General features: G+C 44.3%; 1 protein-coding gene across 4 annotated transcripts in view; it reads left to right on the top strand.

The window, feature by feature from the left end:
• The window catches only part of dhrs11a (dehydrogenase/reductase 11a), a 127,754-nt gene that overhangs the window by 72,000 nt on the left and 39,907 nt on the right, over window positions 1–15,847 (top strand). For 2 of the 4 annotated variants that reach the window (XM_068008182.1, XM_068008183.1), the window contains one exon: window positions 3,904–8,164. The exons of the other annotated variants lie outside the window; for them this stretch is intronic. In XM_068008182.1, the coding sequence (XP_067864283.1) occupies window positions 3,904–3,945 (42 nt within the window). In that variant the 3' untranslated portion in view covers window positions 3,946–8,164. Of the gene's footprint in view, window positions 1–3,903; window positions 8,165–15,847 lie in introns of those variants that run through there. 4 annotated transcript variants of the gene reach the window in all.

Here is a 15,847-nt window from a genome sequence, read left to right on the forward strand (position 1 = left end):
GCCCCCTTGTTGCCTCTAGGACATACTGCTGTAGAAAACTATCCCGGACGCACTCAAGAAATTCACTACCTTTCTGACAGTTGCTAGTCTGCTTTTCCCAATCTATGTGAAGGTTAAAGTCCCCCCTTAAGACCCCTATGCCTTTGTTACATGCTTGTCTAATCTCTGCATTTATACAATCTCGCACTTCAGAGCTGCTGCCAGGGGTCCTATACATAACTCACACTATAGTCTTAGATCCTTTCCTATTTCTCAATTCAACCCATAAGGTGTCGTTATATCCTCCTTTATCTTTGAAGTAATTTCATCTCTAATCATTAAGGCTGCTCCTCCCCTTCTTCCATTTTCCCTATCTCTCCTGTAGACCTTATAACCCGGTATATTTAGTTCCCAATCCTGACCATCCTGCAGCCATGTCTCTGTAATAGCTATCATGTCATACCCTCCAATTTGAATTTGAACCTGTAGTTCATTTAATTTATTCCTTATACTCCATGCGTTTGTATATAGAACTCTTAGTTGGGCCACACACCCTAGCCTGACCTTCAGCTTTGATGCTGGGTTAATCGCTTTACGCCTTCTAGTTTTCAGTTTATCGTAGTGCCTAAAGTACACTTTCTTTCTGCTGCTCTATGCTTTTCCCTTTCACTTGTTCTTGAACAACTGTTTGTACTGTTTGTATTGTAAATTTCCCCTTGGACTTCCCCCTCTCTTGCTGCTTTCAACTTTACTCCCTTCTGACTCCCCGCTCAGGTTCCCATTCCCCTGCCACTCTAGTTTAAACCTTCCCCAACAGCACTGGCAAACATCCTTGCGAGGTCATTGGTCCCGGTCCTGCTTGGGTATAACCCGTCCCGCTTGTACAGGTCCCACCTTCTCCAGAACCGGTCCCAATGTCCCAGGACTTGCCACTGAAGCTGTGATAGGCCTCAAGGACTTGAAACAAATAGAAATCTCTAGCTCGCATTTAAGGCGGGGAGAGCAGACGGGCCTCGGAATGCTTGTGTAAATTTGACACTTCCCGTTGTTCTGGAGCTGGCTGCAAGCAATTTATCTCTGACTCTCAGTGATCAGGACTGCACAGGGTTAAATCCACCCTGCCCACACCAACATAACGGTCCAGACAGCTTCAACCAGCCCGAGGTGCCTGCAGTCATTTCGTCCCGATTAGATCACCTAACATTCATAGTCAATCAGTCGAGAAAAGGTTAAAACCCAAAACTGCTTATAAGTGTGGAAAAATAAGTTTATTAGCAGTACTTTAAACTTTCTTTCTTCTCCCCTCTTTCCCTTCCCAAATAAAATTCAATGGATTAGTGCTGGCTCTCCTGGTCCTCGTGATCACTTGCTGTAGTTATCGGCAATCCTAGCATGTATTTCATTTTTGTTGTTCATATCGGCATGTCTTCCCTCTTCTGGTTTTCTCATTCTGCTACATATTACTTCCTACCCTTGCCCCTCGGAGCGCGCTCACCAGATGTTTGGTCCTTATGGCTTGCACTGGGTAGAATCGTGCAACACAGAAGGAAGCCGTTCGGCCCATCGTACTGGTGCCGGCTCTTTGAAAGAGCTATCCAATTAGGCCCACTCCCCCTGCTCTTTTCCCATAGCCTTGCAAATTTTTCTTTTTCAAGTATATATCCAATTCCCTTTTGAAAGTTACTATTGAATCTGCTTCCATCACCCTTTCAGGCAGTGCATTCCAGATTATCATAACTCACTGTGTAAAAATAATTCTCCTCGTCTCCTCTCTGGGTCTTTTGCCAATTATCTTAAATCTGTGTCCTCTGGTTACCAACCTTCCTTCCAGTGTAAACAGTTTCTCGCCATCTACTCTAGGAAAACCCTTCATATAATTTTGAACACTATAGGATATTGAGGAAATGGGACAATAGTTTTGCTTTTTAAGATGCTATGGTATCAAACACTTGGGATGATAGAATACAGAACTGGTGACCAACATTTGCGACTCAATTGGAGGGAGCCTAGTGATGCAAATGGTGTTCCAATATACCACAAAGTGGTAGAAAGCAACGAACTCGAGGGAATAAGCTACTTGACCTCGACCATACCAGTGTACCTTGTATTCAGTTTTGTCTGTTTATCCATGTGACAGTTTTTTTCCCTATAATACGGAACATCATGCTTCATACTTCTGCTTCAACTACTGCATACTTCTGCACTGCCATTACTAAAATTAGAAAATTCCCAATCTTGCTGTTGCTGCCTTCTCCAGCTGTCCAACGTTGAGGTAGGAACAAATGTCCCTGCAATTTCTCCATCCTAAATCCAACCCTCCTCTCGAGCAATACAGCATATGTTAGTAACGTCTATTGATGGGAGATTCACCACTAAATGTCCGATTCTTGCATTGTTAAATAGCTCTATAAATATTACAATTGTATAATTTAACTCTCGGCTGAAGACGACCAGTTATTTAAAGGGGCATAATCATTTTAAAACCATGATCTTTACTGAAAATATCATTGCATCTGGGTTACTTCTTATCGGGGTAAATTTTAATGGGGAGCCGTGGGTGGTGGGATTGGGGGGGGTGGATTTCCTGACGGGAAACCCAGAAGTATGGGTTTCCCGGACATCCTTACCATTTTGACGTAAGGACGTCTTTCAGTTTTTTTTTTTCCCTCGGCTTCCCGCCTGGCTGGCTATCAGTCGGACAGGAGAACAGCCAGGGAGCGGATGCCAGCAGTTAAGCCTTAGATCAGGGGCGGGGGAGAGGGGGGGGGGGGTCGGTCATCTGGGGCACAGTCATGGGGTGGAAGGGGGGGGGCGTCGGTCAATCGCGAGGGTCTGACTGCGGCAGGTAAGCTTCTTGGGCCTGGAGGAAACACTCCTGGTCCACAAGCAGTACAACAAAGGCACTTACCTGTTGATCTGGGCCTTCTCTCCTCCTCTTACGTGGCATGAAGCAGAAGGCCAGGGAATCTCTGCTCTCAAGTTTAAAAATAACAAGGCCTGCAGCCTCCTCAAAAGATTTTACTGACCAACCCACCTGTTCGTGGGGTTAAAGTTTACCCCATGGTCTGTTATTTAAGGGCCATCAGGGCTGCATTTTCTTCAAGTTTAAATATAAATTGTTGATTTAAAAATTCTGAAAGCCAATGTAAAAAGGAATTCAGTCATGTTAAAACAGTGGCTTTGACCAAGGTCTTTATTCAGGACTGTTTTTCAGTTGTCTGTTGAGCTGTCAGTGTTTTTGGGTCCATGTCAGCTATTTTGGGGCTTTTCCAAGTTTTGTAGGTGCCAAACTAAAGTGGTGTGAGACTATCCCTCCTGGGAGCCTCGCTCTGATTCGCTCCAGAGTAGGTCGGGCTGAAATCAGCCTGCACTGGTGCAGATTTTAACTTTGTCTTGTATCAAACAGGTGATAGCGAATCAGCAGCTCATTTTACATCTCTCCTGATTTTTGTTTCCTTTTGAAGTCACCATTAATTTCCATCTTGTAAATGAGAATTTGAAGGAAACAATTAACACACACGTTGGTAAAATTGCATTGTGAGCTAAGCTTAGTACAAACGGTGGTATAAATGTAGAGCAGGGAACAGTTTTTTTTAATTACATCGCCTTTTGTGCTCTGCTTAGCATGTGGAGAAATTTTACTCCCAAAATGAGTCATTATTATTTTGAGAGAGTACCATCATGATTAAATTTTAAGTTGCATTTTTCATAAGGCAAAGTATTCTGAAATGACTGGTAATAGTGGTCTTGCATCTGCTTTTCATCCTGCCACCCTATTATATATTAGCATCAAAGTGGAATGCTGTTCAGTATCACTCCAGCTTTATGAATGCTTCCAGCATCTATGGTTGTCACTTTTAATAGTTCCTGTAAAAGTGTTTAATAGTTTTATTTAACTGACCCCTGATTCTGGTTTGACTTCAGATTGGAGACATTCAGATGAAACCTACAGAGCAGCGGTCATAGCAACCAAGGAAGGAGCAGCCACCACAGCAGTCAACCAGCAACATAGGTTGCGGCATGGAGATCTCTCCTGGACAGTTTTTTTAAAAAATGTGATGCTAAGGGTTGTATATGGGATTTACATCCCATTTCATTTGGCCCGAATTGGTAGAATCCACCTTCCCATTCTCTCCAAGGAAATGTTGTTTGCCAGTACTGAGCAAATCTGATGTACTGTAGGAGCATAACATGTTATAATTATTTTATTTTAAGGCAAACCTTTTTACCTTATTTTACGTCTCTTGCTTCTGATTGCTGCAGATCATTTTAGTGCCAACTGTAGCAGTAAAGGTGCAAAAAAAAAAATATGAAGGATGATTATGCTGCATATGGATGTGTGGAGAAAATGATTCTTGACTCCTGGCTTTCCATCTTGTTGGCCATGCGTTTTATGTTAAACCAAGCTAACAGTTATGTGACTTCTTGTCTTGCATATCTGTTTATCTCCATTCTGGTTTGCACTGAGAATCCATTTAGTGAAGTTGGGTGAAAATGTTAGCTGTTTTTGAAGGGATTATTTTAAGGGGTGTAATTGATAACTGATTGTAATAAGTAATCAGAGGCTCATTGCTATTTAGTGATTACATTAATTACTTTTAATATGTTTTCATTGCTGCTTCATTGTGGATTAGAATAATATTATGGACCAGGAAACAATAGGTTTATCTAGTTTTTATATATCTTCTTTTTTAAAAGGAAAAACCTAGATCACAGAATAATAAGTATGGGGACACTCATTATGATCCAAAACAAATTAAAAGGTCCTCTCCTTTTTAAATTCTCTTGACTTTTTTATTTTTCTATTTCACAATTTTCTTTTTCTTTTTCTAACTGAATTGTACAGAATGAGGCCAATGAATAATAATTGCACCCGGAGGCTTGCAGAAGGAAATTCTTCCAAAACCCTCTTCACCTTTGTCCAAAACTAAAAGCCTTCTCTAGGGGGTTAATGCTATTGAAATTCAGACCAACTTAACTTCAGTACTGTTAATTGTCACCTATTTGTAATACTTGGGTTTGACTGCTGAGAATGCCTGACACCAGGTTTTCTTTTTAACACCAACAATGTTGTTAGAGTAGGATATGCACAACTAACGCCATAAAGATATTGGTCATTGTGAAATGTGTTGTGGGGTATGTGCATTCTCTAATTTACATTAATAACTCCACTCCAAACAATGCTTGCTTCCCTCTGGAATCCATATCATGTTGTTCACTGCACAGTGGTATTCAAGTTTTGCTGACAAGATTGCAGAAAATTGGCCTCTTTGAAATAAAGGCAATGTCACCTCGGAATATACCACCGCAGGCAAATAAAGCCACAAGTGCTGGTAACTGAACACTACAGATGAGTGCTGAACTAGCCCAGATCAATGTATAATGATTAATTCAGCACACATCTACAATGTTTAGTTACTAGTATTTGTAGTCTTGTCTGTGGAGATGTATTTCTAGGTTATTTCAAAGAGCCCATCATACTGCAGTGTAGCAGTAAAACCTGAATAGTAGTATGCAATCTCATGTGGGACATCAATGAGCTGATTTCCAGAAATTGCTTGACTTCCAGAAATGTCCCCTCTGGTGATCCATACCAGATGTTAATTTAGTTTAACGCTCAATTATCCCTAATCAGTAAAAGTTTAAAAAGGGAAATTCACATTTTAAAGATTTTTATTTTATCTTGGAAACAACCTTATTGAGCAACTTGTACTGATCAGCTTCTCACTATCCACATTTGATAAAATCACTTTGGTTATAATTTGCAATTTAAAGAAACCTCTGCCAAGTCCCATTAATCCCAGTAGAACAACAATGAGGAGTTTGTGCTTTTCTAGATCACCATTTTATCCTGTTCTGACAATACAATCTTATCAGGATTTCACTCTGTGGCTTTGCCAGTTTGACAGTGAAAGCTTAGACAGCATTCTCCACATAATTTCCTTAGAAAGGGGAAATTGTTTATTAAGACACGGAATGAGCTACCCTAAGATAGCCCAGATGAACCTTCAAAGGTGATGGCGAGTCCATTTCCTGGTTCTGATTAGTGCCAAATTGGCCTCAAAGTCACTATCAGACTACTTGTAGAGGCTAGCCCTGAAAATTTAAGTGAACCTTCTGTGCTTTGAGGTGCTTAGCTCCATATACAATTCATTTACAAGGTTTAGACACTGTTTTGCCTTACCCTGCACCTCTGGCAATTTTAAAAACTTTTAAAATAAAATTGATCAACACTTAAAGTAAGGGGGTGTGTGAGATAAACCTTTGGCCTCTCCTCTCTTGACTGGTTTGCTACAGGTTGTCCAATTCAAATTTCTGACATTCTTATGTTTTTTTTACTGCACCCCTGCTGGGTATTTGTATTGTTTTTTCCTTCACTCATCTCTTGAAGGTGCTGACTGTTGCTGGGAGCCCTCTGGTACCTATCCAAGTGACCATTCTTCACATGTGAGTGATGGTAGGCTATTCAATCACCACCCAATCCTATCTTCACCTGTCTTTCACACACATGTATTTTCCAGCATGGGTGATTGGATAATGATCAGTACCAGGAGCCTGAGCAGAATTTTTCTTTCCTGTTTGGCCTTCTCTTTCCCCATCCACCCCAAACTCAGAGGCACTGATGCAAGTTTTGGAACCCTAATTGGTATTTGAGTATAGATGGGTATTTATATCATTTACATATTGATATCCTACTTTAGGAAAAGGGCTGAATCTATATAATTGTTGGAAGCCACACTTATATTTGCACACTCATTCAGTGTGGTATTCCTGAATCATTTGCAGATATATTAGTGTTGAATAAGTAAAAATTGAATAACAATATTAAGATTGGGCTCCTAAAGCCACATAAAGGACAATGACCCAACGTTCCTAGACCCACTCCTTATGTAAGCAGAGCCATTATGTCCCTCTCCACCACCCAAACCCTAGACATGTTGCCAGATTATCAAGACCTCAAAAAAATTTGTTCCCCATGTGCTCCACTATATTGGCAAACCCTGTATTCTTTAAGTGCCCTGTGACAAAAAATGTATGTATTTTTCTCTGAATAATAAAATAAAAAAGAATAATTAAATGATTAATATGAAGAATAATTTCTACCATGCTGCCTCCTTGGAAAATAATATTTGCAGAATTCACTTTGATCCTTTGCTTCTGTGGTCTCTCCAATCTAACACTAAATCTGCACTTTGAGATCCAGTTGTAAACTGGAAGTCTTTATGTTACCATTAACTGTGAACCAATGCTACCTTCTTAGCAACAGTGTTGATATCTTCTCAGATGGTATAGTCACACAACTTGATAGTGTGCTAAATCAGTGTAAGATATTTTGATTTGCTAATTGCTGGTAACCATTGCATAAGGTGAACAAAAGCTTGAACGACTCTGGGGTGTAAAATAGCACGACTATCCAAGGACTCAGTGGTTAGATGTTCTTCTACCATTACCTGTGTAAGTACTGATTTTTTGATGGGACACTTAGCCTTTCCAATGACAAAATCAAATTCACTCTAGTTCTGTTACAAAACTCATTCTCATTGGCTTTTTGTAGTTCAGAGGGACAGACCTGGAATAGATGATACAAAATGAGTACTCAAACCTGTGTATGGACAGAAGACAACAGTGACAACAAGCTCTATATCCACCTAAAAATATCATGATGAATGAATGTGTTGCTGCTAACATAGTGTAAGCAACAGTCAATTAATTTAAGTGGTTGAACTGATACACATTTATTGGCTTGGACTGTTGGACAGTACTTTTTCTTTCAAATTTGGAGCTGGTTTCGAGTAGGTTGGAGTTTTCCAACTATTCCTTAATCAACACTACTATTGTACTGTTTCTGTGAAAATTAACTAATGCTGCTAAATTAACAAAAAATATTGTTAAGTATTACTTGAGTCATGATGTAATAAATAACCTCCTACACTATGAAACTGGATCTTGCTGAATATTTTGAGCCCACACTACGATGAAACCTCAGTGATCAATGGTTGGGGACAGTAACAATGCTGTTGGACAATGCCTTTGGGGTGCAATGATTACAAGTATGTTTTTTTTTCAAATGCTAGTAAAACCACCAGATCTTCATGTGAAACGTTTCAAGTTGCCTCTGTCTAAAGCTCATAAGATGTTACTTTTGCATCATGCACATTAAAGTACCCTATATAAATATTTAAAATGTTCCTTGGTATATTTTGTGCTATTAAGTTGGAGTATTTGGAGAGAAATTGCCACACCTTGAAAAGGTCTTTCCTCCCCAGACATGCAAAGTGAACTTTTCTCATCTCTTTCCTTCTTCCCCCCCGCCCCCCTTTTTCAAAAAAGTTTAAGTTGGAGAAATCGTGATTTATAGCCCTTGCCCTGTTGGTTATAGGGGTGCCTACTCTTTTTTCAGGGAAGGCATGCATTGAGAATGACAACATAGCTAAGGCACTCCCCTAGTTGTGGTATTGACTGAGATTTGTTGAACTCCTCTGTAGCGCTATGGTGTCCAAATTCTTTCTTGCCACCTAGGAAAGGAGAGGGGTGTCTTTTTAAATCTAATTACCAGTGGGTTACATTCTGCAGAGATGGTACAGACCCAAAAATCTGTGTAAGTTCAAGGTACTTTGAACTCGTTTTTTTAAATTTGTGGTGGCCCTTTTTTGTTACATTTCTGTTTTAAGTACAACTTATGGAATAGAAGTCTCCCTTTATAGTAATGAAACTGATGTTTTGAAACATAAAATATGTGTTGAATCCTAGTTTTATTGACAGAAAAATCCACATTGATTTAATGTCAAAGACCTGCCTCCTTCAAAGATCTGGGGCTGTCCTTTTATTGTGTAACTCTTGTCACAAATGATGTGGAGATGCCGGTGATGGACTGGGGTTGACAATTGTAAACAATTTTACAACACCAAGTTATAGTCCAGCAATTTTATTTTAAATTCACAAGCTTTCGGAGGCTTCCTCCTTCGTCAGGTAAATGTTCAGGAGCTCCTTGAAGTCTACGCATTTATACATCACAGAACAATACATGGTGTTTACAGACTGCCCCTGCAACTGCCCGTTGCCAAGGCAATCACCGTGTTCAGACAGAGAGGTGTCACCTGCAGAACCCCCGAATACACATTCAACAAAAAAACAAACAGGAAAAAAAACAGAGAGAGGCAGAAACATCCGGAAGGCAGAGAAAGCCAGCAAATGACCCATTATATTAAAAACAGATAACATTTGTTCACTGGTGGGGTAACGTGTAGCGTGACATGAACCCAAGATCCCGGTTGAGGCCGTCCTCATGGGTGCGGAACTTGGCTATCAATTTCTGCTCGACGATTTTGCGTTGTCGTGTGTCTCGAAGGCCGCCTTGGAGTACGCTTACCCGAAGGTCGGTGGATGAATGTCCATGACTGCTGAAGTGTTCCCCGACTGGGAGGGAACCCTCCTGTTTGGCGATTGTTGCGCGGTGTCCGTTCATCCGTTGTCGCAGCGTCTGCATGGTCTCGCCAATGTACCATGCTCTGGGGCATCCTTTCCTGCAACGTATGAGGTAGACAACGTTGGCCGAGTCACAGGAGTATGAACCATGCACCTGGTGGGTGGTGTCCTCTCGTGTGATGGTGGTATCTGTGTCGATGATCTGGCATGTCTTGCAGAGGTTACCGTGGCAGGGTTGTGTGGTGTCGTGGACGCTGTTCTCTTGAAAGCTAGGTAATTTGCTGCGAACGATGGTCTGTTTGAGGTTGGGTGGCTGTTTAAAGGCGAGTAGTGGAGGTGTGGGGATGGCCATAGCGAGGTGTTTGTCCTCATTGATGACATGTTGAAGGCTGCGGAGAACATGGCGTAGTTTCTCCGCTCCGGGGAAGTACTGGACGACAAAGGGTACTCTGTTGGTTGCGTCCCGTGTTGGTCTCCTGAGGAGGTCTATGCGATTTTTTGCTGTGGCCCGTCGGAACTGTCGATCGATGAGTCGAGCGTCATATCCCGTTCTTACTAGGGCGTCTTTCAGCGTCTGTAGGTGTCCATCGCGTTCCTCCTCGTCTGAGCAGACCCTGTGTATTCGCAGGGCCTGTCCATAGGGGATGGCCTCTTTGACGTGGTTAGGGTGGAAGCTGGAAAAGTGGAGCATCGTGAGGTTGTCCGTGGGCTTGCGGTAGAGTGAGGTGCTGAGGTGCCCGTCTTTGATGGAGATTCGTGTGTCCAAGAAAGAAACTGATTCTGAGGAGTAGTCCATGGTGAGCTTGATGGTGGGATGGAACTTGTTGATGTTATCGTGTAGTCTCTTTAGTGATTCCTTGCCGTGGGTCCATAGAAAGAAAATGTCGTCGATGTATCTGGTGTATAGTGTTGGTTGGAGGTCTTGTGCAGTGAAGAAGTCCTGCTCGAACTTGTGCATGAAAATGTTGGCGTATTGGGGTGCGAATTTGGTCCCCATGGCTGTTCCGTGTGTTTGGGTAAAGAACTGGTTATCGAAGGTGAAGACATTGTGATCCAGGATGAAGCGGATGAGTTGTAGGATGGCTTCCGGAGATTGGCTGTTGTTGGTGTTGAGTATTGATGCTGTCGCAGCGATGCCGTCATCGTGGGGGATACTGGTGTATAGTGCCGAGACGTCCATCGTGGTGAGAAGTGTTCCTGGTTCAACTGGTCCGTGGGTACTGAGTTTTTGTAGGAAGTCTGTAGTGTCGCGACAGAAGCTGGGGGTTCCCTGTACGATGGGTTTCAGGATGCCCTCGATGTATCCAGAGAGGTTCTCACACAGGGTTCCATTGCCTGATACGATGGGACGTCCGGGTGTGTTGGCTTTGTGTATCTTTGGGAGGCAGTAGAAGTCTCCCACGCGGGGATCACGTGGGATGAGAGTGCGTAGGATGCTTTGAAGGTCTGGATCGAAGGTCTTGATCAGTTTGTTGAGCTGGTGGGTGTGTTCTTTGGTCGGATCTGCGGGTAACCGTCTGTAGTGTTCCTGGTTGTCCAGTTGTCGGTATGCTTCTTTGCAATAGTCTGTTCTGTTCTGTATGACTATGGCTCCTCCTTTGTCCGCTGGTTTGATGACGATGTTGCGGTTGGTCTTGAGAGCGTTGATGGCGTTGCGTTGTGCTCGGGTGATATTCTGGACTGTCTTCTGAGTGCGGCTGATGAATCTGGCATTGACGCATTTCCTGACAGCTTGAGCATACATGTCCAGCTGAGGGCAGCGACCCTCCGGAGGAGTCCAGTTTGACTCTTTCCTCTTCGGTTGCTGTACCGCGGATCCCTCTGTCTGCTGTTCCGGATCGTCGATTGTCTCATTGGGTTCGCTGCTGAAATCTTGGGGTTTGTGGTAGAATTCCCGGAGCCTCATTCTCCTGATGAATTCCTCTGTGTCCGCCGCGAGACTAGTGGGATCCATTTTGGTAGTGGGGCAGAAATTGAGCCCTCGGCTGAGAACTTCGATTTCGTCTGCTTGAAGGGTGTGGTCGGATAAATTGACAATCGACTTCCCTGTGGTTGCAACCGTGGTACCAGGGGAAGCTTGGTCGATGCTGGTGGTGATGCCGAGTTTCTCAAGCTTCCTGCTCTTGGTTTTCATGTAGGCAGCGTAGTTCCGTTGCCTCGTCTGTTTGGCGGTATAACGTAGCTGGTCTGCTATGTCCTGAGTACAGGTTGAGAGTATGGACTCTATCTTGGTTTCGAGGTTGTGGCGTCTGCTGTAGAGTTGGTGTATGAGATGGTTGCGGAGTGTGCGAGAGGTACGGCGGCAGAGTCTCTCAGCGTAATCCGAGTTGTATGTGGACCTGAGTGGGTTCGTGATCTGGAGTCCTTTCGGGATCTTGTCTGCTTTCTTGCAGCTCTGTAAAAACTTGATGTCTGTGTCTAAATGCGGATCTTCTTGGATATCCTTTCCACTGTGAGCCGGCAGTTTGTCACAAAAACTAAATTGACCTTTAGTTGTTGGTGCTGTTTGCTTTGGAGTAAAGCTAAAATATATCTATGAATTGTCCCTCATCAATTTGTCTTCTCCCCTTATTTAAGATTTTTCTAAATCCATCCTGATGCTCGTGACCTTTTGCTGAAAGGATACTTACTGTGATGATACTGTTTCAGCATTTTCTTTTATGAGAACAAGCTCCATGTGGAGCTTTTTGCACATCTGAAAGGAAAGTAATACCGCATTCCTGGTCCACGTTTTATGTGACCGTATTTGAAGGGGATCTTTAACAATGGCCTTGCAAGCGCAGGCACAAGTTGGGAGGAGGGGATGTACATGTTTCTCCTGTGCCAATATTGGAGATACAATGCACCCCTACTCTGAGATGAGTTAGACCTGGCCAGCAGTCAATTGAGATGTTGCTTCAGAGAACCTGGGAGAGTGGCATTTGTGGATCGTGAGAGTTCATTTAACGATACTTAAATTCCGACTGAAATTATGAAGTAACTTTGCACTAACAAAAAAAAAACTTTTTTTCACTTAACCATTTATTTTAACTTTTTTAGATTTTTGTAGTTGACCTTCAAATTTATAATAACTTAAGTGAATATGTACAAAAATAATGATCCAGCTTCAGTATTGTTTCAACCTGTATGAACACTGCCATGTGAAGTAGAATGGTATAAACAATTGTGTTGAATGCAAGCAGTGATGTTTACTTGGTGAGATATCCAGGCAAGAAACTGGGAAAAATTAGAATATGCTGATTTTTAAACTGCTTTAACCAGACTTGCTCCCCCAGTGTCAGTTAGTTCATTGGCAGTGCTGCTCCCCCAGTGTCAGTTGATTCGTTGGCAGTGCTGCTCCCCCAGTGTTAGTTGATTCGTTGGCAGTGCTGCTCCCCCAGTGTCAGTTGATTCGTTGGCAGTGCTGCTCCCCCAATGTCAGTTGATTCATGGCCGGTGCTCCTCCCTCAGTGCCAGTTGGTTCACTGCCAGTGCTGTTCCTCCACTGTCAATTGAATTGTTGCCAGTGCAGCTCCCCCAGTGTCAGTTGATTTGTTGCCAGTGCTGCATACAATTTTCCAGTGATCATTGTTTTTTTGTCTGTTTTACACAGTTGATTTCTGTCTGTACTGAAAGCTGAAGGACCCAGCAGAGACAATTTAAAAAGGTTGTGTTAAAATCGACCACTAGATCTGCTAAAACACATAACAGACCATATTTTAAGAATTCTTTCATTGGGCTCGATTTTACCACCCGCTATCGGGTGCGTTCTCGGCGGGGGGGCCCCGAAAATCGGGAAATCCAGGAGCGGGACTGGATCCCGCCCACTTCCAGGTTCCCCGCTGACGCGCCGGCGTGCGCGCGCAGCCCCCGCTGGTGGGAATCCCACAGGCAATTAAAGCCAGCGGGATGCCACTTGACAATATTTAGTTAGGTATTTCAGGTCATTAACTGACCTGATTAAGGGACTATGTGGGATTTTTGAACAACATGGGACTGTTTCCCACACTGGGGGAAACACTCCCAGCTCGAATGGACGTGTTGCAGCTGTCAGCCTGTGGCAGCTGCAAAGGTCCATTTGACAGGTGGGGGTGGGGGGGTGGAGAGACCCTCACCCATTGCAGGAGGCCACTCTGTCACTTGGGACAAAGTTTGGCCTCCACCACCCTCCTCCTGAAAATCAAAGTCACCAACCTGCACGTTTACCCCAGGGTCCGGAGACATGTACCTACCTTGCGGACCCCCTCAGATGTACATCTTGCGGATGGGGGCCACCGTAGCTGCAGTCATGACCTCCTCGGAGGGCGAACAGCATCACCAGCCTCGCCATCCACGCCATCCACCTCTGACACGTGGAGCTCCACAACAGAGTGCTGTGACACATCCACCTGTACAGCAGGAGGGAGGGCTACCGCAGAGAGAGATGCGTCGCAGAGGGCGCTACCCTCGCCACAGGGTCCACAGACCGAGGCTCAGTCTCCTGGACCTCTCTGAGCAGCAGTGCACACGGAGGCTCAGAGTCACTCGATATGTAGCCGTGGACATCTGCAGCCTCTTTCATGCCGAGCTGCTCCTGGCTGGCCCATGCACCATCTTCCTACCTGTCGCTGTCAAAGTCACCACTGCCCTCCCGAACTTCTCCTCCGCAGCCTTCCAGGGTGCAACCGGAGACATCGCCGATGTCTCTGTCGTCTGCGCAGAAGAGCCCTGCAAATACACCTACACCCACTCTGCAGTGACACAATGGGTGGCATCAGTGGTGGGTCCTCATAGTGATACCCAGGAGCGGGCATTATTGCACAAACCGGACAGGATTCGCGAAGACATGGCAGTAGTGGTGCCAATATAATGTGTGGTGTGAGTTGATCTGAAATTCAATATAAGTAACAACCATGACAAACCCTCAAACACCCTTGTGTATCCCCTTCATGCTCACGACACGTTTGCCTTACGCTGTCTACTGCACATATGTGATGCATGCCCTGTGGCTGCAGCACAGGTGGTGGCAGGTTGAGTGAGGCTGGCCGTGAGAGAGATGCACGAGAGGGTGAGAATGGGATAGAGCCATGAGATTGTATGAGGATTGGGTTGCGTGGTAGTGGCGGGGTGAGTACTGGCGAGGTGAGTAGGTGCAGGTAAGATGAGGATGGGGTTTGAGTGGGTATGAGGGGTGATGTGACAGAGTAGTGTTGGCAGTGCCGAAGGAGATGTGGGGTGGGGGCAGTGATGTGGCAGACGGAGTGTAGGGGAAAGACTACGTGTTCTCACTGTGGCTGACCTACTGAGGTCATTGGACCGCCTCCTGCACTGTGTGCAGGTGGGCGATATGTTGGTGGCGCAGGTGACCCCCTCTGCCACCTCGAGCCAGGCCTTCCTGGTGGCGGAGGCGGGCCGCTTCCTCCCACCCGCCGGGTGGCAGATCTCTGTCCTCCCCCTCCTCCTCACCCCATGTATTGATACCTGGAGTGAGGCATCATTAAACTGGGAGCAGCCTTCCCCCTGGGCTGCTCCATGCAGTCATCTTTGCTATTGGTTGCAGCATCTGTCAGTGGAGGACTGCCCCTTTAAATAGAGCGCCTCCAGCTGACAGATCTTACTGCGGATGCGCAGCCCGCCCGACGCGCAGATCAGCAGCGGGGAACCCGGAGGAGCAGGTAAGTGGATCCAATTAGTGGTTTGCCTGCTACGATCGCTCGGGAAACCCACTAATTTCACCGGGCGCATTACCCACGCGCCCGCTAGCCCATCCGCCGAGAACCCGCAGCCCTGCTAAAATCGGGGCCATTATGTCTAGAAAATATTATACTACCAAGAGAGGGGAGGAAAAGGTATCCTTTGGTACTATTCCTTGTCGACCAGTTATTCTCAATTGTCAGTATCACATGCAGAAAAATGTTGAAGAAACTGATTAGTTTATGAATTTCCTGGTTTGTGATCATCTTGCCTGATATACTAATTATTGATATTTGGCTAAAAAATGTTCTAACAAGAGCCTTCCTTAGTTCAAAGTTGATTTTATTTATCAGCTGTGCTATTTTAATTTCTTGGAATTTCATTGAAATTGAACTACCCTCGAGTATGATACAGATGTTGGCATATGTGCACGTGCTGTCCTAAAGGTGGGGTGTTCCAAAACAAGCAGTTTAAACAAGTTACTATACATAAGTTTTTACTTGGATTGCTAAATGGAGTCTTTGTTACCACTGAGCATTATGTGGCTGGTAAAATGAAAAACCATAAGGAGTAGTCCATTCCTCCAAAGGCACATCACTAAGTTGTTTGCCAAACACAGAACAGCAGATGACTGCCAGGGACAGTCCAAGACATGAGCCATCTCTTTGTTCCTGCTTAAAAACTCAACCTGGTGACAGTATGATAACACCTAGTTATCTATTGGATTTACAATTTTAATGTAAGCAAACCTTCAATTTTGTGACTATTAATCCCTAAAAGGGAAGTTCTT

The sequence above is a fragment of the Heptranchias perlo genome, chromosome 28 (assembly GCF_035084215.1).
Source record: "Heptranchias perlo isolate sHepPer1 chromosome 28, sHepPer1.hap1, whole genome shotgun sequence".
Classification (NCBI taxonomy): domain Eukaryota; kingdom Metazoa; phylum Chordata; class Chondrichthyes; order Hexanchiformes; family Hexanchidae; genus Heptranchias; species Heptranchias perlo.